General features: G+C 47.4%; 1 protein-coding gene across 1 annotated transcript in view; it reads left to right on the top strand.

The window, feature by feature from the left end:
• Window positions 1-22,868, top strand: part of COL20A1 (collagen type XX alpha 1 chain) — a 134,281-nt gene that overhangs the window by 41,690 nt on the left and 69,723 nt on the right. Inside the window, exons 14-18 of the mRNA XM_083744105.1 lie at window positions 2,302-2,425; window positions 3,422-3,561; window positions 3,825-3,954; window positions 7,627-7,769; window positions 9,339-9,471. Coding sequence (XP_083600231.1) covers window positions 2,302-2,425; window positions 3,422-3,561; window positions 3,825-3,954; window positions 7,627-7,769; window positions 9,339-9,471 — 670 coding nt within the window. The remainder of the gene's footprint in view (window positions 1-2,301; window positions 2,426-3,421; window positions 3,562-3,824; window positions 3,955-7,626; window positions 7,770-9,338; window positions 9,472-22,868) is intronic.

Raw genomic sequence — 22,868 nt, 5'->3', positions numbered from 1 at the left:
TGTGGGGAGGGCATGATTAAACTGCTCTCCCATTTAGAAGCCAAGGAGGTCAGGTTAGATTTTTTTGTTGGTTTGTTTTGGCTTTCATTTTTTCCCCCACCTTTGATCCCCAGCATCGGGAAATCAGGCAAACTGCCTTGACAATGGAGGTAAAAATAGCCCCTGTGGCTAATAGCTAAAAAGGTAAAGGGACCTCTGACCATTAGGTCCAGTCGTGGCTGACTCTGGGGTTGTGGCGCTCATCTCACTTAGTGGCCAGGGGAGCTGACGTTTCTCCGCAGACAGTTTTTCTGGGTCATGTGGACTGCATGACTAAGCTGCTTCTGGAGAACCAGAGCAGCGCAGGGAAACGCTGTTTACCTTCCCGCCAGAGCGGTACCTATTTATCTACTTGCACTTTGACGTGCTTTTGAACTGCTAGGTTGGCAGGAGCAGGGACTGGGCAACGGGAGCTCACCCCGTCGTGGGGATTCGAACTGCTAACCTTCTAATCGGCAAGTCCTAGGCTCTGTGGTTTATCCCACAACGCCACCCACATCCCTTTGGCTAATAGCTACCAGTAGCCAATTCTGTAGTTTAACTGTGTACCAGGTGAAGAGGTATCTTATTTTGCCTGTCCTTAATATTTTAACATTCAGCTCCTTTGCCTTTTTAAATGTGCCTGACAGTGGTGCTCAGTGCTGCAAATAGCTATTAACAGTAAGCAATGTTGTTCCGTCCGGCGGTTGTCATGACAAAATGGCAATCAAAATGGACATCAGAGATTGTCAGGAGAAAATAGTCTTCTGCAAGGGGCATTTTCCCTCAGACGGCTTTAATTTCCAAACTTGATCAGCAAACACTTGGAATATATGTGGGCTAAGCTTTTCTGTCATGCCTTGGTTGATTTAAGTTTCCTTAGCTTTTATTTCCCCCTGATCTGCTGCTGGTCTTTTTCTGCATGACCTGAAATTAAAATATAGGAGAGGGAGCTGCTGACAATTGTTTAAGAATATTTCAGTTTTTGTACTTACCCGAATGAATCCCTAGTTGAGGAAGCCCAGAGTCAATATTGTTTGATTTTATTAGTATTACCATTGCGTTGTTTTAACTATTACCTGTAATACATAAGTTGTGCTTTATTTTTTGTACAGAAAACCCAATACAATTTATTTAACAAACAAACAAACAAACAAACAGGAAGGAAGGAGGGGGGTAGACAACAGTGAGGTCAGTGTGGTCAGCAAACACCAGCAGGAGTGCCAGATTGACTCCGCCAGAGAGTTTGCACCACACTCACCTGCCCAGTAATAATAATATAATAATAATTTATTATTTATACCCCGCCCATCTGGCTGAGTTTCCCCAGCCACTCTGGGCGGCTCCCAATCAAGTGTTAAAAACAATACAGCGTTAAATATTAAAAACTTCCCAGAGCAGGTGTCAGATGTCTTTTAAAGATAGGATAGCTGCTTATTTCCTTCACATCTGGAGGGAGGGTGTTCCACTGGGTGGGTGCCACTACCGAGAAGGCCCTCTGTCTGGTTCCCTGTAACCTCATTACTCGCAATAAGGGAACTGCCAGAAGGCCCACGGCGATGGATCTCAGTGTCCGGGCTAAACAATGGGTGTGGAGACGCTCCTTCAGGTACACAGGACTGAGGCCGTTTAGGGGTTTAAAGGTCAGCACCAACACTTTGAATTGTGCTCGGAAACGTACTGGGAGCCAATGCAGATCTCTCAGAACCGGTGTTATGTGGTCCCGGCAGCCACTCCCAATCACCAGTAGCTGCCGCATTCTGGATTAATTGCAGTTTCCAGGTAACCTTCAAAGGTAGCCCCACATAGAGCTCATTGCAGTAGTCCAAGCGGGAGATAACTAGAGCATGCACCACTCTGGCGAGACAGTCCGCAGGCAGGTAGGGTCTCAGTCTGCGCACCAGGTGGAGCTGGTAGACAGCTGCCCTGGACACAGAATTAACCTGCGCCTCCATGGACAGCTGTGAGTCCAAAATGACTCCCAGGCTGTGCACCTGGTCCTTCAGGGGCACAGTTACCCCATTCAGGACCAGGGAGTCCCCCACACCCGCCCGCCCCCTGTCCCCCAAAACAGTCCTTCTGTCTTGTCAGGATTAAACCTCAATCTGTTAGCTGCCATCCATCCTCCAACCGCCTCCAGACACTCAGTTCCCTCCCACTGCCTCACCTGGTCAGATGCTTCAGTCTTGTTTGTTGGGGTTTAAAATCACCCACGTCTCTCTTCGCACTTGCGCTCTCTCTCTCTCTCTCTCTCTCTCTCTCTCTCTCTCTCTCTCTTTCCAGGTTAAAGTAGAACAGCCTTACGTTCTTCTTGAGGGCTTGTCCCCCAACACTGAATACTCGCTGGCCGTTTACGCAATGTATGGAGAAGATGCTAGCGATCCGGCGAGTGTACAGGAAACCACTTGTAAGTCCCACCTGTGTGATTTAACGTCGGCATGGCTAGCATAGGGTTCTCTGGAGGCTGGGGAGAAGTTCTGACTAAGACCCCATTCACACAATATGTTTAAAGCACTGTGATGCCACTTCAAACAGCTGTGGTTTCCGCCAAAGAATTCTGGGAAATGGTCACAATAAATCCTTATTCACAAGGGGACTCTGGAAATTGTAGCACTGTGAGGGAAATAGGGGGTCTTCTGACCACAGCTCCCAGAATTCTCTGGGTGAAGCCATGCCTGTTCAAAGTGGCATAATAAACTAAATCTAGCAGTCCAACAGAGTAGCCATTGATCATCGTTTGGTAGTCCATATCTGGATCTGTAGGGAGAAGGAGCAAACTTTGTGGCACTTTAAGGAAACACCCTTAAGGAAAAGAGGAAAACTGTTAATGTTGAAAGTGGATTAACAGACATGGAGGGGTTATGGGAAATGGGAATATTTTTCCCCAGGATTCTGAGAATGTCTAAGTCCTAGGAGATGTCCCTGGCCTCTCTAAAGGTAAAGGGACCCCTGGCCATTAGGTCCAGTCATGGCCGATTCTGGGGTTGTGGCGCTCATCTCGCTTTATTGGCCGAGGGAGCTGGCGTAAAGCTTCTGGGTCATGTGGCCAGCATGACTAAGCTGCTTCTGGCGAACCAGAACAGCGCATGGAAATGCCATTTACCTTCCCGCCAGAGGGGTACCTATTTATCTACTTACACTTTGACGTGCTTTCAAACTGCTAGGTTGGCAGGAACAGGGACCGATCAACGGGAGCTCACCCCGTCGTGGGGATTCGAACGGCCAACCTTCTGATCGGCAAGTCCTAGGCTCTGTGGTTTAACCCACAGCGCCACCTGCGTCCCTCTAGCCTCTCTAGTGAACAGGAATTTCCTGGTCTTTTGGGGAGAGGTGCCATGAAATTAAACTGGGCTTCTGTCTCTAGTGCGGACATCCCATAATTCCCCATGATTTTGTCTTGCAGTGGCCCTGAGCCCTCCACAGTTCTTGCATTTCTCCAACATCAGCCATGCCTCGGTCAGGGTCAACTGGGAGGCGGCTTCACATGCCGTGAAAAAGCACCGCGTAACGTACATCTCCAGCAGGGGGAGCAACACTGGAGAGGTGAGTAAGACTGTAAGAGCCGCTTTGCAGCATCCGAACGAGGTCCGTTGTTCTGCACCAACAACAGCTAGCTGGACATGGTGAAGGAGACAAAGAGACAATTATTCAGCGGTGCAGGCAATGCCTAAGACTTTTCTTACAGAGCAGAAATTATTATATCATCTTCCAGACAGCAAGGGCAATTAATGGTCTCTGCTGCTGGAGTCAAACAGCGAAACCCTACTAGAAGACACTCTGCAACCCTAACACTTTCTACATTTCAGGTGGACATTCCTGGCAATGCTTCCTTTGCAGAGCTGAAGCCTCTCTCGTCGTTGACGCAGTATTTTGTCAGCGTGATTTCCGTTTATGATGAAGGGGACTCCTTCCCTGTAACGGCCAACGTCACCACATGTAAGTAAGGGTTGGTCAGCTTGGGGAAATGCAGCCGTTGGAAGTCCAGGTGGCCCACAAAGCTGCAGTTGGATACTGAAGTTCTATATAATGTTGAACCACGTATTAGGTTTCCAAGCACAATTCAAAGTGTTGGTGCTGACCTTTAAAGCCCAAAATGGCCTCGGTCCAGTATACCTGAAGCAGTGTCTCCACCCCGATCGTTCAGCCCGGACACTGAGGTCCAGCGCCGAGGGCCTTCTGGCAGTTCCCTCGCTGCGAGAAGCCAAGTTACAGGGAACCAGGCAGGGGGCCTCCTCAGTAGTGGCACCCGCCCTGTGGAACGCCCTCCCACCAGATGTCAAAGAGAGCAACACCTACCAGACTTTTAGAAGACATCTGAAGGCAGCCCTGTTTAGGGAAGCTTTTAATGTTGGATGTTTTATCGTGTTTTTAATATTCTGCCGGGAGCTGCCCTGAGTGGCTGGGGAAACCCAGCTAGATGGGTGGGGTATAAATAATTTATTATTATTATTATTATTATTATTATTATTATTATTATTATTATTATTATTTATAAATTGGGCAGCTGGAACACCATCAGAGGTGTTGCGTTCTTTCAGGTTGCTGCTAGGATGAAAATTGGCCATATTAACCACAGTCGATACCCCAGTGTTAACTACGGCCTTAAACCAAAGTGACCCAAAGATTCTCCAGCTGAAAATGTCTACCTTACCACAGACTTTTCTAACACTTTAAGGCAGAGATGTGAAACCTGTTGGTTCTTCTGGTGTTGCTAGACAACAACTCCCATCAGCTTCACCCTCAAGCTCTGGGGAAGCAGTGCAGGCAGCAAGAGAGGCAGAGTCTCCAAGCCCTGCGAGGAAATAGTTCCAGCGTGTGGAGCAAGGCTTTTGTTTTACATAGTCACTGAAGTACTAAGGATGCTGAGCGTCTTGCGAGAGGAAGGGGTGTAGCTCAGTGGCAGAACACATACCTTGCAGGTCCAAGGTTCCAGGTTCAACCCCCAGGGATTCCTGGGAGAGATCCCCATCTGACATCCTGGAGAGGCACTGCCAGCCAGTGTTGGCAGCACTGAGCTGGTTAGCCAAATGGTAGATGTGATTTCATACATTCCTAATTGGAGGCTGAGGTCAAACCATCTTGGAAGACAATTAGAAGGCGAGGCTGGAAGCCCATTGTAGGAGAGGCTCTGGCACAGAAGAAAATCAAGAATAACAATTAGGTTACCAGCAGGCCCTGCTGATAAGTTTTAACTTGTACAACCAGAGACAAAAGCAGCTGTTTATATAGATATATGCACTTCATTAGCATAATGTATTTTTGTACCAAAATTACTTGTCACATACAAAGGTGTTTTTTTAAACAAAACATTGGAAGGTAAGTTTATACAATTCCATATAAACACCACTAAACCAAATCCTGACATTCACGTGTTTTATTAGTACGTGCATACTAAGCCTAATAGAGAGATGTAAATATTTTCATTTAAATATTAACTTCAGAGCAAGAGCGAGTACATCTTCTGCTTCCCTTTCTTTCTATTTTAATGATGCAGATAATCTATTCCTTGTCCTGATTTTCTAAATTTAAAAAATCCTCTGCGATTCCATTTGGAAATTGGGAACAAGGCTTCTCTGGAACTTTGAGCACAGTTCAGCTTGTAAAATTCCCGAGTCTCCAGCACATCCATGAGAAATAATCTCTCTCTCCCCACCCCAACTTTCCTTTTTAATAATATAGAATTATTTTCTCCTTGAATGCCCTTCCTTGACTGAGTTTCTTTGCAGTTGCAAATGCCAAATGGAACCTCTCGCTCAGATGAAATAACAAGGCTTTAATTAATGGTTGCAGAAATGTGACTTACCAGCCCTTCAGAATAGGCCTTTGTCGTTTGGGGTCTGGAGAAGTGAAATATGTGATGCTTCAAGGCAGCTGCCCGGTTGCCACTCCACTCCCTTGCCATCTGCTCTGCTAGCTTGGTGGCAGGATGGCTTGGGCTCCTTATGGCTGGGATAAAACGGACAGAAGCTGAACTTCAGTTAGGATAGACAATTTATTATGGCCGGAGACCAGCTTATAAAACACACTTGGGGGTACAATCCCAGAAGGAAAACAAACATTTAAAACAATGCACAACAATAAATTTAAAATTTATAAATGCGATAAGCGTATAGACACTTAAAACTTTAAGATAAGCTACTGTAGAGAGATGGCCCAGAGTCACCCATGGAACCAAGTTTGGGGATTCTCTTAACAAACTACAGTTCGGGTTGCGAGGCTGGGCCTCCCCAGCCACTCTGGGCGGCTTCCATAGAAACCAAAAATACAGTAAAATATCACACGTTAAAAACTTCCCTGAACAGGGGATGTCTTCTGAATGTCAGGTAGTTGTTTATCGCTTTGACATCTGCTGGAAGGGCGTTCCACAGGGCAGGCGCCACTACCGAAAAGGCCCTCTGCCTGGTTCCCTGTAGCTTTGCTTCTCACAATGAGGGAACCGCCAGAAGGCCCTCGGCGCTGGACCTCAGCGTCCGGGCAGAATGATGGGGGTGGAGACACTCCTTCAGGTATACTGGACCGAGGCCGTTTAGGGCTTTAAAGGTCAGCACCAACACTTTGAATTGTGCTCGGAAACGTACTGGGAGCCAATGTAGGTCTTTCAAGACCGTTGTTTTATGGTCTCGGCGGCCACTCCCAGTCACCAGTCTAGCTGCCATATTCTGGATTAGTTGTAGTTTCCGAGTCACCTTCAAAGGTAGCCCCACGTAGAGTGCATTGCAGTAGTCCAAGCGGGAGATAACCAGAGCATGCACCACTCTGGCGAGACAGTCCGCAGGCAGATAGGGTCTCAGCCTACGTACCAGATGGAGCTGGTAAACAGCTGCCCTGGACACAGATTTGACTTGTGCCTCCATGGACAGCTGTGAGTCCAAAATGACTCCCAGGCTGCGCACCTGGTCCTTCAGGGGCACAGTTACCCCATTCAGGACCAGGGAGTAGTCCACACCCGCCCGCCTCCTGTCCCCCCAAAACAGTACTTCTGTCTTGTCAGGATTCAACATCAATCTGTTAGCCGCCATCCATCCTCCAGCTGCCTCCAGACACTCACACATCCGTGTGGGATGCACATTCACAACCCACAGTGTTCGCAACCTGCAGCGGCACATCTGCGCGGGTTGCGATTCGGCACTTCTGAGCATGCGCAAAGTGCGATTTAGCGCTTCTGCGCATGCGTGACCTCCAAAACCCGGAAGTAACCTGTTCCGGTACTTCCAGGTTTCGGAGCATCCGTAACCTGAAAAAACGCAGCCTGAAGCATCTATAACCCGAGGTATGACTGTAGTTTGGGTCGGGAGATGGTCTGCGCCTACAGATCAGTACACAGAATCTGGCCACTATCCGGGTCGTCTTATGATCTTTGCCTATCAGGAAAAGGTCAAATTTTTGCTTTTCCAGGAGGTCAGCAAGCCTCACCAGCAGGGGATCAATGGTCTCATTATGTGCATCTTCATAAAAGGGACATCTAAAGAACAAGTGCTCTGGGCTTCCTATCTCCCCCCAATGAACAGGCGCCAAGTCTCTGAGCATATGGGACTTTTTAAAAGGATCCTTCCAGGACCGGCGAGCACAGAGCCGAGCTTCTGAACTTCAGTTTGTTCCTTCCTTCAGTAAAGGTGCCCCCACCCAGCCACCTGAAGGTCACCGAGCTCTCGCAAGGGGAGGTCCAGCTCGAATGGGAAGCCTCTGCAGCATCTGACGTGGTTGTCTACCAGATCAAATGGAATGTGATTGGGGAAAAGAGGGCGCAGGAGGTATGTCGCCACTCTGGGGAAGGCGGAGTAAGTTGAATCAGGCTGAGTCAGTTGGTAGAACGTGAGACTCTTAATCTCAGGGTTGGGGGTTTGAGCCTCACGTTGGGCAAAAGATCCCACCTGGTTGGAATAGATTGAGGAGATTTCACCCCTCCCATATCCAAGAATCTCCTGACGAGTCTGCTGATTCTCCAGAGAGGAGGAGCAGTGTTCTGCTTTCTACTTATTCAGCTCCAGCACCAAGTCAGTCAGTCAGTTAGTGTGTCGGAGAGAGAGAGAGAGAGACTGAGTGTTAGAGATCGTGTGTAGAGATAAGGTTGCTGCTAAGAGCAGCTGCAGACACTCAGTGCAGCATTCATTTATGCTTAGACCTATTTAGCTCTGTATATAGTTTTGTATTATAGTTGTAGTTATAGAATAAAAGAAGATATTCTATAGAGCTGCTCTCCGAGTCGTTTATACACTGCCAGACTCTGCTATACTCTGCTGTGCGACGACTGTATTGTGGAAGTGAATCTGGTGCTCACAACTCTAAGCTGTGAGTCCACAGCACTTTGACCTCTTCCTGTATAGAAGGTGGTCTAAACATCAGGAAGAACTTTCTGACAGTAAGAGCTGGTAGACTCCCCTTCCTTGGAGGTTTTTAAGCAGAGCTTGGATGGCAATTTCTCATGGTTGCTTTAGCTGAGATTCTTGCATTGCAGGGGGTTGGACTCTGCAGGGGGTTCCAACTCTCCAATTCTATGATTCTAAGTATCTTTGCATGCTACCATTTGGTAACAATGGCCTACTCAATATGGCGGCCTTTGCCAGTGCGTTGAATATATGTATATGTCACACGGGGAGTCTCTGATTTTGATTGGCAAAGTAGCCCTGTGAGAATAGGTGTATAGATCTCCCCTTTCTAAATTGACCCACCTGGATGCTATTAGGAAAAGGAAACAGAGCCTAGGACCTGCCGATCAGAAGATCGGTGGTTCGAATCCCTGTGATGGGATGAGCTCCCGTTGCTCGGTCCCTGCTCCTGCCCACCTAGCAGTTCGAAAACATGTCAAAGTGCAAGTAGATAAATAGGCACCACTCCAGCGGGAAGGTAAACGGCGTTTCCGTGCGCTGCTCTGGTTCGCCAGAAGCGGCTTAGTCATGCTGGCCACATGACCTGGAAGCTGTACGCCGGCTCCCTCGGCCAATAAAGCGAGATGAGCGCAGCAACCCCAGAGTCTTCCACGACTGGACCTAATGGTCAGGGGTCCCTTTACCTTTACTTTTACAGGTACTATATTCTATCCCCTCCCACTGCGGGGCCAACAGCATTGCCAAGGGGACAATAGAGATCTGGATGATGCCATAGGGGAAACTCATCACTGGCAGTCTCACCCAACTTTGAAGCTTCTTGCAAAAGATTTTTAAGTGGCCAGAAGATCCCATCAGGAAAGGGCTCTTTTGCACCACTTGTGATGGTTCGACTCCCAGAAGGCATTATGCACACACAGCATCCTCTTCATAAAAACATCGGCCGACTATGCAGATGCCTAGAATTCAGGTTGCCTTTGTTCCTCTCACCCATAGCTGTCTGTTGCTGGAAATTTGGCGTCTTCTATTCTTCCTGGCCTGAAAAAGAACACCGAGTACCAGATCTCAATATGGGCGTATTACAGAGATGGGGCTCGGAGCGATACCATCTCTGTCCGGCACAAGATCAGTAAGTGAGCAGGAACAAGCAGTCTCTGTAATCTCGGGAGCTGGGACCTGATGGTGCTGGATAGCATATAATTAAGCCATGAATACGCCATTGAAGTGGAAAGCCATGATAATTGGGAGTCAGGTGCTGCAGCAGAAAGCCTGGAGGCTGAGGGGGACTGGCTGTCTCGCAGCCTGTGTCTATGGCGATTTGAAGCAGTGGCTGGAAAACTGTCTCTTAGTCACTGTGACTGTAACCATGGAGGGAAGTGCTGACATGCTGGGCATGGAAACAGAACTATCAGCCGCTAACTCACATACGCACACATTTTGAGGGCGCTTCCAGGCGACCTGTTTCTTGAGTATCGTTGGCAATTTAACCGGCATTCATTATGATCTGTTTTGTGAGGAGGTGTTGCGTCAAAGCAAGGGTTATCTCACACTTCCCAATCCATCTCCTCTCTCTTTCCTTATTGCAAAAAGTTCTTTTGGGAGAAGTTGGTTTGTCTCATGAGAGCTGCCAAGCAACTGTGATTGCGCAACCCTAATTTGCTAGTTGGGATGTGGGTGGTGCTGTGGTCTAAACCACACAGCGTAGGGTTTGCCAATCAGATGGTTGGCAGTTCAAATTTCTGCGACGGGGTGAGCTCCCGTTGCTCAGTCCCAGCTCCTGCCAACCTAGCAGTTTGAAAGCATGTCAGAGTGCGAGTAGACAGGCACCACTCTGGCGGGAAGGTAAACGGTGTTTCTGTGCACTGCTCTGGTTCGCCAGAAGCAGCTTAGTCATGCTGGCCACATGACTGTACGCCGGCTCCCTCGGCCAATAAAGCAAGAGGAGTGCCACAACCCCAGAGTCGTCTGTGACTGGACCTAACAGTCAGGGGTCCCTTTACCTTTAATTTGCTAGTTGACAATTGAATCACGTCTGAAAATGGCATCACAATCTACAGCTGCTTCTGTGAAGCTGCACCAAGTCTGGAGTAACTATTTCTCTGGGAAACGGTTGCCCCAGATCTTATTTACCGGTATGCTGTTGGAACAGCCAGGGTTGATTACTGCAAAGTGTTGATATGTGGGTGTGATGGCCTGGGAATCCGATTCAGAGGCTGAACCGGAGGAATCCCAGCCTGCACAGGAGTCCCCGCCTCCAGGGCCGACTGAACTGGGGCAGGGCCTTGATTCTGAAGCGCCTGCACCTGTGCCAGATCCTCAGGAGCAGGCACCAGGTGAATCCACTCTGGCTCCAGAGGTGGTTGAGGACTCAGTGCCTACAGGTGAGTCTCCCCCTGGGCCCAGTAACCCTTCAGCCTCTCCTGAACTGCAGAGGCTCAAGGCAGAGAGGCGAAGGGAACTGGTTTCTCCCAGGAGGATGCTCGCCTTAAGGCCAGGAGAGGCGGGTCTCCTGGGGGCCGGGGCCGCCCCTGGCCTCAGAGAAGATAAAGGCCAGTCAGCCCGGTCCCAGGTTGCGGGAGCAACGTCGTTGAAGAGCTGTTTCGGCCAGCATCCAGTCCTGTTCCCCCAGAGTTCCTGTCCTTGCCCGGCTTCTCACTGTGGACCCCGCTTCACCTGAGGAAGACTGTCTGCCGACCCACAACTCAGGTCCTGGACCTCGCCCCACGGTAACCTCCCCCCTGGACCAGCACAGTGGGGCTACCTTGAATACTGTGTGAAATTTGCATTTAGTTCAAAATGCAGCTGTACTCAGTGAGAGCAGGTGTTGGGATTTTGCTACACCAGGGCTTAAAGAGCATTGCTGTTTGCGTGTCCATTTCTGATCATAATGAAAGGTTTCAGTGGAGATTTCTTTTTCTTAAACCCCTACACTAGCTTTCTCCAACCTAGATCGCAACCTGGAGTATATGAAGCTTCCAGTATGTTTTCCCCTGATGACCTAAGTGGTCAGGCATGTCTGTGCAAGGGAACTTGGTCTTTCAGATAATCTGTTCCTCAGTCATTCAGGACTTCATTTTCCAGGAACAAGACCTTGAACACGGCCTGGTAGCTATTTGGCAGCTGGTGAGCAACTGGCAGAATTAGTAAATATGAGAATGGGATAGGAGAAGGGGCTGGGGGTGAGGGCTTGTGCCACTTATTTCAGATTAATGAAATGATAGTACAAGTGTAGAATCATTTGCTGGCAATTCAAGGGCAAAAAATGGGGGGGGAGAGGGATACAATTTAATACATTTTCTTTGAGCTGCTGAAGTCAAACAGTACAGAGGGGTAATCGTGTTACAGTAGCCCCCAAAAGGAGTCTTTAAAAAATAAATTATTTTATTATTGTTATGCAAAACATAGAAAATGCATTGCATTCAGTTCATGCACATTTCTTGATCCAATGAAAGCACGATAAGAGAGAGAAAAAATGCAGATGGTTGTACATTTGTTGTTCCAAAATGCCGCAGGACAAAATCCACTTTCTCCTGAAACCATCAGCATTTGTCTCCCCTTGATTTCTCAGATGTGGCAGCAATGTGCCAAATCTTCAGATACTAATTTTTGGGCAAGGGCTGTAGCTCAGTGGCAGAGCATCTGCAGAAAATTGCAGGTTCAGTCCTAGCACCTCAGTGTTGGACTAGAAATGTACTGAGTGTACTGAGCTAGGTGGACCAATGACCTGACTTGCCATCAGGTAGCTTCCTACATCTGCTTATTCATACCTGTAAACCATTTAGCAGCCATTCTGACATCTAATGTGGTGCCTTCCAGAGTTGGACTCCAGCTCCCATCATCTCTGACCACTGACCATTCTGACTTGGGGCTGATGGGAGTTGGAGTCCCACATTTGCAACTAGGGTTGCCAGATCTCCAGGTCTGACCTGAAGTCCCGGTTTGCCTGGCCAGGTGACAGGTGAGGGGATTTAAGCTCCAGGTGGGTGAGAATGCCTTTAATTGAAAATAAATGAATAAAAGAAGATTGTGTACATGTAGCTTGCAAGCTACAGCCTGGCAGGAGCTAGCTGCAAAATATACCCTGGCTGTAAGGAGTTCAGCCTACACTTGAGTAGGACTCTGGCAGAGAAACATGCTTGATTGGCATGTTCCCTCCCTCCTGGTCAATTGTTCGGGAGCTTTCTTCAGCCCGAACATCACAGCGACCGATGCCAACTGACACCAGCACACTTAGGGATCCACAGAGTTTGCGCACCTTGCATGACAGACCTCAGCAGCTCAGCATTTTGGCTAATCTACTTTATTTGCATATAAACACACAAGGGGCACTGCAACATGGCTCCCTCTCTCTCTAGCATCAGACAGCAAAAAGAAAAAGAACAAAGGACAATAGTCCCACTTCACGGAACATGGTAACACAAACATCCTGTCTCCGTCACTTCCCACTCTGTGGAGTCAAAACATACACCATCATGTGAAAGACAAAAATCCCATGACTGCAATCATAGATCAGGAATTCTGCACTCCCCCGTTCCCCTCTCCCAATTAACCTCCATCACCAGGAACCTCCTTTCATGAAATCACCGGCTGCCACCCCTAACTCTCAGATTTGGGCCCTGAAATCTCAGGCTCTGGGATACTCCTGAACCTAGCAGCCTATTCATTATCCCTACCTTAGATCATGCAGCTGTTAAATCTGCTTGCTTGGCACTTGCTGCGAGGCTCAGTGTTGCATTTGCAGTGACAGATTAGTCTTTGGACAGAGACGACTTCTTGTTTACAATGATGCAGCAGTCTTTCAAGGCAGGGGAGCACACACACACACACACACACGCAAGCGCCTATCCGGAGTGCTGAATCACCCTTCACAAGCAGCACTCTCAGAAATGAAAGAGAAGTTGCCAGCGGGACCATGTGTCAAGGTAGAGACTGCTCCTTGCTTGGTACAAAAGGATGAGAGGTTAGAAAGGGTCCTCCCTGAAAGTCCTCCCTTAATTAATACTTCCTGACTAATGGCTTTGCTGGCAGTGAGCAGAACACCATTTACTTAATAGCCACCCTCTGTTTCTCTCATTTAGCCAGGTTTTTGACGTTTTGGGGAGTTAGCTGAGACTCAGATTACCAGCTATCCTGGCAGCAGCACCCTTTGCTTTGAGTCATATTTACTGATCTAGATTCTGCTTTTCGGCTCCAGTGCTCAAAATGGATCACGACAGGCAAAAATAGTATCTTTTTAATACATATTAAAGAAGAATTAACTTTGCCTGGAATCTTCAGAATAGCATAATTCAGAAGGAAACACTCAAGTGAATCATCTGCCAATCACTAGCAAGGCCAAAGGGTTTTCTGTAGAACAAAGTGTTCAGAGCACTCCAGAAGGGCCAAGTATATCAGATGGGAGGGAAATCTCAGCAAGCTCTATTACCGGTAGGTTATTTCTGATTAGGACGGCTGCTTGCGCACTGCCAGAACAAGAGGAAACGCACCATTGAAGAAGCGGACAAAAGGAGACACCGATTTGCATGAAATTTGCACATTTTAATTAGGTGTGCCGCAGAATTCTCTCAGAAGTGGGAGTGGAAATTGCTGGTGTTGTCCCATGTCCAGAATGGAAATCAGCCCAGTGAATATGATCGAGAGCAGAGCAGATTTCGGGGAGATGTGGTGTGGTGTGGTTAGATGGGGATAAAATTTCACTATGCAAGGATAAATCCTTGCGCTAACTAAATAAGCACCCGGAATACTTCCCTCAAGCTCCTACAAGAAGTTTTCTGCACTGCTAACTCACTTCCCAACTGCTATAAAAATATTCCTAAAGAATCTTTTAGTTGGGCAGCCTGCTTCTGTTAAATGAGAACTTTCAACAAAAGATTCTTTGCTTCTCCGAACTAAGTTTCTCATTCTCCCCCACCCCCTGCCAGGCCCTAAAAGAGGGGTTATTTTTTCCCTTTTTCTTTCCAAAAGCTCTAAGCATCTTGGAATATTCTATACATTTCTGTTTTGCACCTGTTGCTCAATTTACTTTTCCTCGACCTTATAATTTCAGGCTCTCCCTAAGGTTCTGGGTTGTGTCCTTTTGAAAAGGATAGGTTTTTTTTTACAAAAAGGAAAGGAAAAGGAAATGTGATATCAACTTCAGTTTGTGAAGCACTTGAAAACAGGCAGAGATTCTCTCAAGAATTGATGAACTTCAAAGGTCATCGTTGAAGTGTTCCAGAAGTTGTAAGCTCAGCAGGGGGCAAGGCAATGCAGGCTTCCCCTCCCCTGGTTGTCCCAGGAGAAAACATTTCTCACTGAAGTTTCTGAATAAAAGTGAGGGTTGTCCAAAGCCTAGCTTTCTGATGTGGAACAGAATAGCTGCTCTTCGAGTCTGAAGCTAAATTCGTTGCAGGGGGCTGTGGAAGAGAAAGGATGAATCCTTGGCAACGGATAAGGCATTTTATTTATGTAACAATATTAACATGACGCTTACTTGACTGAAGATCGCTTAATGGTTTACAAAGGGCAATCTGAACTATGCATTAAAAATAATAATAATCCCACATGCTTAGGAGATGGGGGAGGGGGGGAGCCAGGACTGTTTAAAGTGGTAAGATAATGATTTTGATGTATGGTGCCGTTGGGGGTCTTAGCACCACTTTTAAAGTTTCGTTTATGATAATTAAGCAGAAATGTTGACCTTCTGAGCAGAAAGATGGGATATGAATACATTAAAACTAGCAAGCAAATAAATTATCAAGGTGTGGGAGGATATATCTTGGGTCCACTTCTTGGTATTGTCAATTATTCATTGACTAGCGAAAAATAATGCCCAGAATATATGTGTCTGTGTGCAAAAAGGCCTAAATACTGCAGAGACCTTGCTCTGTGCATGTGTGTTGTAAAGTATTTCTGTGTAAGGCACATTAACCTCCATAGGGTTTCTATCAGAGGTGGAGAAACACACTTTGTCCCCCCTCCCCCGACCGGGATCTTCAGGTAGGGTGGGAAAAGATCTCTTTGGAAACCAAGAAGGGCTGCTGCCAACCAGTGTGTTCTTCATCCTTGAGTCCCCTGATGGGACTACAACTCCCATCATCCTTAGACCAATGGTTACCAACGATGGGAGTGGTAGTCTAACCATCCCTGGGAACACAAGGGTGAAGAAGGCTGGTGCAGACCATTCCATCTAGAGAAAGGTAGATGGATTCAATGGTCTGCTTTGGTATAAGGCAGCTTCCTGTGTTTCTAGGTTGTGAGTGAATGGCAGAAGTGAATGGCAGTTTTCTGTTATATGGGAGAAAGTAAAGGAATATATTTGGGAGTGAGCTGGGTGGATCTGAACTAAGGATGGATGGATCTGTCAATTTCGGTCTCTCTATTTTTTCTAGACATAAGTTCAGTTCTCCACATTTCTGCATTGCTTAGCTTTTTAAAAAACAACAACACAGAACTCCATGAGCATTTTACTGCAAATCTCTCCTAACATACCCACTTTTGCATGCAATCTTTCCTAATATGTGTTTTCTTTTGCAAGCAATTTTCTCTAATACAATGCATTTCAATACAAATTTTCTTGAAACAGATGCATTTTACACACATAGCTCAATTTGAGAACCACACTGCAAAAATTCTGGGCAGTGTGAATTTCAAGGGAATTGTTCCCACTTGCATGAAAAGTTCAAATTCAGCAGTTTTGCTTTAAAATCTGAACCCGAATCTGTGCTCCAGATTGCCTCTTATTTGCCCACAATGTTCAAACAGATCCATTGAGCTAGCCTTCCATCTGCCTAGCTCTGACCTTATTCTGTATCTCACAACAATGAATATTTCTCTCTCTCTCTCTTAAAAAAAACCTACAGTACTAGATAGAACAATATAATCCCTGTAGTCAAAAACCTACCAGTGCATTTTGAACACATCTTAATAATATTGAAGGACCCCGTTGCCTGTAAAGTACCTGTAAGGTGGGTGGAAGATTGAAGAACAGGAAGGATGATAATCACCCAGAAACATTCTCCAACCACATCTTCTCTCTTTTATTGCTCACCATACTGTCTACTTCACTTGAGGACTTGTAATTCTTCTGTCTGGCTCACAAATTTGGATGCTGTGTTTTGCCAGTGAATCCAAGGGAGAAAGTTGCTTAGCCCCTCTTGAAAAGAGAAGGCGGGAGAGGGAAGGTTTGTTTCCTTTTTTAGTCAAGGAAGATTTAAGACGGCTGGCACAGATGGCACCCCTTGTGCCAGGGAACATTTGTTCCCTTCTGGGCAGCCTCAAACCCCTGACCTTTCTTTCCACCTGTCAAAACCATGTTGTCAAGATTCTGCAGGGCCTGCGGGACCTTTCAGAGCAAATCCCTCCTTCAAGAGCTCTGCTTCCTTTCCCTCAGCTTGTTAGGATTTCCTGGGATGCGTCTCGAGGGCTGCTGCAGATTGGGCCAGATGACAGTTGATGCCAAATGATCAATTTGTCCATCTCCTTGACACATTCACAGGAGACGAGTGTCTCCACAAAAGTGGAAGCCACATTGTCCTGCAATGTGCATGTCAAGCTATCGTTTTTACATCTTTAGGATTAATGCATCTACTATTTTGAAGACTACGATTTCCAGATATTTGCTACCTACCCATGATGCTGAGGCTGGCACAGAGGTAGGGTGGTGAGACCCAACAGAAATCATGACCTCTGAACAGTATTTCAGGAGTTCAGCCTACACTCGAGTAGGATCCTGGCAGAGACACATGCCCACCTGGCATGCTCTCTCCCTCCTGGTCTTTCATTCAGGAGCTTCAAAAGCTTTCTTCAGCCCGAATATCACAGCGACCGATGCCAACCGACACAGGCACACTTAGGGATCCGCAGAGTTTGCGCTTCATGCGTGACACACCTCAGCAACTCAGCATTCTGGCTAATCTACTTTATTTACATGTAAACATACACGGAGCACTGCAACATGGCTCTCTCTCTAGCATCAGATAGCAAAGAGAAAGAACAAGGGACAATAGTCCCACTTCATGGAACGCAGTAACACAAACATCCTGTCTCTGTTACTTCCCACTCTGCGGAGTCAAAACACATACTGTCATGTGATAGACAAAAATCCTATGACTGCAATCACGGAGCAGGAATTCTAACATGAATACCAGTTTCTGGGAATCACAAGAGGGGAGATTGTCCATAGGTCTTGCTTTCAGGCTTCTCACAGGCATCTGGTTGCCCAGTGCGATGCTGGGATACACGGCCCTTTGGTCTGATTCATCAAGGCTTTTCTTATGTCCTCATGGTGAGGGTTGAGGACTATGGCATCATATATTGAGGCTGTCCGTAAAACTGGTCTGGGATAAGAGAGCACTCCAGCTGAAGACTCCATAGATCATCCTTACCCAGCCAGATGTTTTGAGCTACAATTCCTATCAGCCCAAGCCAGCATGGCCAATGGCCAAGAATGCCAGGAATTGTAGGCCAGGTGGGGGAAGTCCAAAACATCTGGAGGACACTAGGCTGGAGAAGACCTGCCCTAGGCTACTGGTTTGGGGGCAGAAAATAAGCTCTGCTCCCTCTCACCATTCCTTTTCCTGAATGGGAGAAGGTTAGTTACAAAGGAGCTTAGTGACCTTTGCATATTCCTCTGTGCAGATGGCGCTGTGGTCTAAACCACTGAGCCTCTTGGGCTTGCCGGTCAGAAGGTCAGCAGTTTGAATCCTCGTGATGGGGTGAGATCCTGTTATTCTGTCCCAGCTCCTGCCAGCTTAGCAGTTTGAAAGCACACCAGTGCAAGTAGATAAATAGGCACTGCTGCGGCAGGAAGATAAAAGGCGTTTGAATGCACTCTGGCTTCCTTTTATTTTTTTAAAAAAATATTTATTGCTTTTAAACCTTAAAAACCAAAAGAAAAAGAGAAAGAGAAAAAAGAAGAAAAAACAAAAGAGAGAAAAAACAATACAACACAATATATAAACAATACACCACACAACATTAACGCATTAAACCAAACAAAACAGAACAAAAACAATTTAAAAACATACATCATACCATTTCAATGCCTTATCTTTCATTCCCTTGTTTCCTTGACTTCCTCTCACCTCCCTTTTGGTATTCCACTTCTATTAATTGTTTCAGCAATTCCTTTCCATCTTTCACTATTTTCTGTCATATAAATATCTTAACTTATTTTAACCTTATTTTCCATTAATACTATAATACTTATCTATACTTAACTCCTTATAACACTTCTACTAAAGCCATATAATTTCATTCCAACATTTTTCTAACACTCATTAATTTTACCATATTTCTATAAATAAACTTTAAACTTTTTCCAATCTTCTTCCACCGTCTCTTCTCCCTGGTCTCAGATTCTGCCAGTCATTTCCGTCAATTCCATATAGTCCATCAACCTGGTGATCTTCTGTCCGAGGCTCTTAACTCTTTTCCAGGTCCCTTCTGCAAGTCTTCTTCGTATACTTTGTCTTCTGCTGATCTTGTTCTTAATTTCCTTCCTTTGATGCTGAAGAGTAGGTCTCGGGGGAGCTCCAACCTAGCAATATTTTTATTCCTTCTCGACATGTAATCCACATCTCCGTGGTTAAAACTAAAATCCGAAAGATATTTCAGGACGTGTTTCAAAATCCATCCAAATCTGAAGTAATAATAATAATAATAATAATTTATTATTTGTACCCCGCCCATCTGGCTGGGTTTCCCCAGCCACTTTGGGCGGCTTCCAACAGAGATGAAAAATACACTAAAATGTCACATACTAAAAACTTCCCTGAACAGGGCTGCCTTCAGATGTCTTCTGAATGTCAGGTAGTTGTTTATCGCTTTGACATCTGATGGGAGGGCATTCCACAGGGCGGGCGCCACTACCGAGAAGGCCCTCTGCCTGGTTCCCTGTAACTTGGCCTCTCGCAGTGAGGGAACCGCCAGAAGGCCCTCGGAGCTGGACCTCAGTGTCCGGGCAGAACGATGGGGGAGGAGACGCTCCTTCAGATATACTGGACCGAGGCCGTTTAGGGCTTTAAAGGTCAGCACCAACACTTTGAATTGTGCTCGGAAACGTACTGGGAGTCAATGTAGGTCTTTCAAGACCGGTGTTATATGGTCTCGGCGGCCGCTCCCAGTCACCAGTCTAGCTGCCGCATTCTGGATTAGTTGTAGTTTCCGGGTCAGCTTCAAAGGTAGCCCCACGTAGAGCGCATTGCAGTAGTCCAAGCGGGAGATAACCAGAGCATGTACCACTCTGGCGAGACAGTCTGCAGGCAGATAGGGTCTCAGCCTACGTACCAGATGGAGCTGGTAAACAGCTGCCCTGGATACAGATTTGACCTGTGCCTCCATGGACAGCTGTGAGTCCAAAATGACTCCCAGGCTGCACACCTGGTCCTTCAGGGGCACAGTTACCCCATTCAGGACCAGGGAATCCTCCACACCTGCCCACCTCCTGTCCCCCCAAAACAGTACTTCTGTCTTGTCAGGAGTCAACCTCAATCTGTTAGCCACCATCCATCCTCCAACCACTTCCAGACACTCACACAGGACCTTCACCGCCTTCACTGGTTCTGATTTAAAAGAGAGGTAGAGCTGGGTATCATCTGCATACTGATGAACACCCAGCCCAAACCTCCTGATGATCCCTCCCAGCGGCTGCATGTAGATGTTGAAAAGCATGGGGGAGAGGACAGAACCCTGAGGCACCCCACAAGTGAGAGCCCAGGGGTCTGAACACTCATCCCCCACCACCACTTTCTGAACACGGCCCAGGAGGAAGGAGCGGAACCACTGTATGACAGTGCCCCCAGCTCCCAGCCCCTGAAGACGGTCCAGAAGGATGTCATGGTCGATGGTATCAAACGCCGCTGAGAGATCCAGCAGAACTAGGAAACAGCTCTCACCTTTGTCCCTAGCCCACCGGAGATCATCAACCAGTGCGACCAAGGCAGTTTCAGTCCCATGATGAGGCCTGAATCCCGACTGGAAGGGATCCAAATGGTCCGCTTCTTCCAGGCGTGCCTGGAGTTGTTCAGCAACCACTCGCTCAATCACCTTGCCCAAGAATGGAAGGTTTGAGACTGGGCGATAATTGGCCATCGTGGCCGCATCTAAAGATGGTTTTTTAAGAAGCGGTTTAATAACCGCCTCTTTCAGCGGGTCTGGGAAGGCTCCCTCACGGAGGGAAGCATTCACCACCCCACAAAGCCCATCGCCCAGTCCTTCCCGGCTAGCTTTTATAAGCCAGGATGGGCAAGGATCCAGGAGACAGGTGGTTGGCTTCACTCGTCCAAGCAGCCTGTCCACATCCTCGGAGGTAACAGATTGGAATTGATTCCACACAACTTGACTAGACAGGACTCTAGCACTCTCCCGCCCCAGCCCTGCTCCCACGGTGGAGTCTACTTCTTCCCGAATCTGAGCGATTTTATCTGCAAAAAAATTTGCAAAATCATTGCAGGAGAACATGTGGCCCGTACTGGGCCCCGATGTTACAGGTGGTTCCGCTAAATTGTGAACCACCTGAAAGAGTCTCCTGCTGCTGTTTTCTGCAGATGCAATAGAGGCGGTGAAGAAAGTCTTCTTCGCCGTCGCTATCGCCACTTGGTAGGCTCGACGTTGAGCTCTAACCTGTGTCCGGTCAGATTCAGAATGAGTTATCCGCCACCGGCGCTCTAGCCGTCTCAACGATTGTTTCATTGCCCTCAGATCCGTGGAAAACCACGGGGCTCTCCGGGTTCCATGCAATCGGAGAGGGCGCTTCGGAGCCAAACAGTCAATATCCCTGGTTAACTCCACATTCCAGCGGGCCACCAGGGAATCGGCTGAAAGGCCATCAACATGGGATAGAGCATCCCCTACCACTCTCTGGAAACCATTTGGATCCATTAAGTGGCGGGGGCGGACCATCCGAATCGGTCCCACCTCCCTGCAGAGGGGATGGGTCGCAGAGAAGTCCAGTTGCACCAGGAAGTGGTCTGACCATGGCACTTCTTTCGTTTCACTTTTACTTAGTGTCAGATCACCAACATCCGTAGAGGTAAACACCAGGTCCAAGGCATGTCCGCGGCTATGGGTTGGGCCAGACTTATTCAGGGACAGCCCCATGGAGGCCATGCTTTCCACGAAGTCCCGAGCGGCCCCTTGTAAGGTCGTGTCGGCATGGATGTTAAAATCCCCTAGGACAACCAAGCTAGGTGTCTCCAGGAGAACATCCGCCACAACCTGAAGCAGCTCGGGCAGGGAATCCTTGGTGCAGCGGGGAGGTCGGTACACCAAAAGGAATCCTGTACTGCCCCTATTGCCCAACTTCCAGAACATGCACTCAGAAAACTGGGTCTTCCCAATAGGACGCCTGGTGCAAACTAATGACTTCCTAAAAATCACTGCAACCCCCCCTCCCTGCCCACATGACCTGGGTTGCTGTGCGTAAGAGAAACCTGGTGGACAAGCAGCGGCAAGGACAGGCCCATCTGCTTCATCCAACCAAGTCTCTGTTACACATGCCAGGTCAAGTCCTCCATCCATGATCAAGTCATGGATGGCAGTGGTCTTATGAATCATTGACCTGGCATTGCACAGCAACACTTTCAGGTCATGTGGGTATCCCTTGCTGATTCTAGTATTCATCCGGTCAGGACCAGACTCGGAGGCAGGGATAGTCCTCAGACAACGACTAAACCTGCCTCCTCTGTAATGACATGGTCTGGTCTTAGCGTAACTCCTCCTCCTACCCGTGATCACTGAGATCGGTTGTCCCAGTGCATTCCCCCCTGTGAAACATATCCCAGCCATTTTGTGGGCTGGGGCCCATTCCCCGGCAGTCCTGACCCCTCCCCTTAAGAACAAAATAACCCCTTTAAAAAAACAAAAAAAACAAACAAAAAAACAACACAAATAAAACAGTACAAACAAAAAACAATAAAAATTACAAAAATTACAAAAACATAAAATCAAACAAATTCCCAGGCCCAATAAACATCCACCCCACCCCCACATACAAAAAATTCAAAATAAAAATTTTAAAACATTTTAAAAGCACTCTGCACCCCTCCAGCAGTAACAGCAACTGTCCTAGTGAGGCCCGTCAGGCCCTGCCCTGGGCCAGGTGGTAAGTGGCAGGAAGGAGCAGGGCCCTCAGACACTCACACAGGAGAGTCTTCCTGGGCAGCAGAGCGCAGCCCACAACTCCAATTTCCTTCTGACCCAAGTCCAGATCCCAAAGGTCAGTAAATCCCTGCATGAGGTGATCTATCCAACTTTCCTTCTCCAGTCCAAACAGGGTTCCAATCTGACTTTCTCTGAATTCAATCATAGAGGGCGACAACTTGTAGTCATCAAATTGCCTCTGTAAGGCTGGGGCTCTCTCCCTCTCCACTTGTATTACCCTAGGTTCAACAACCACAACTCTCTCCCTCACCCTCTCCACCATTTGGCATGCCAAAGTAGATTCCTGCATCAGTTCCTGAATAGTTTCTGTATAGATGTTCACTTTTTGTCCCAAATTAGTCGCTTTTTGTCCCAAAATATCAATTTTAATATTCATCACGTCCA

This window comes from Podarcis gaigeae (genome assembly GCF_964106915.1).
Source record: "Podarcis gaigeae genome assembly, chromosome: 6".
NCBI classification, from domain to species: Eukaryota; Metazoa; Chordata; class Lepidosauria; order Squamata; family Lacertidae; genus Podarcis; species Podarcis gaigeae.
The sequence above is the reverse complement of the archived record's forward strand: the minus strand, read 5'-3'. Positions and strand labels throughout refer to the sequence as shown.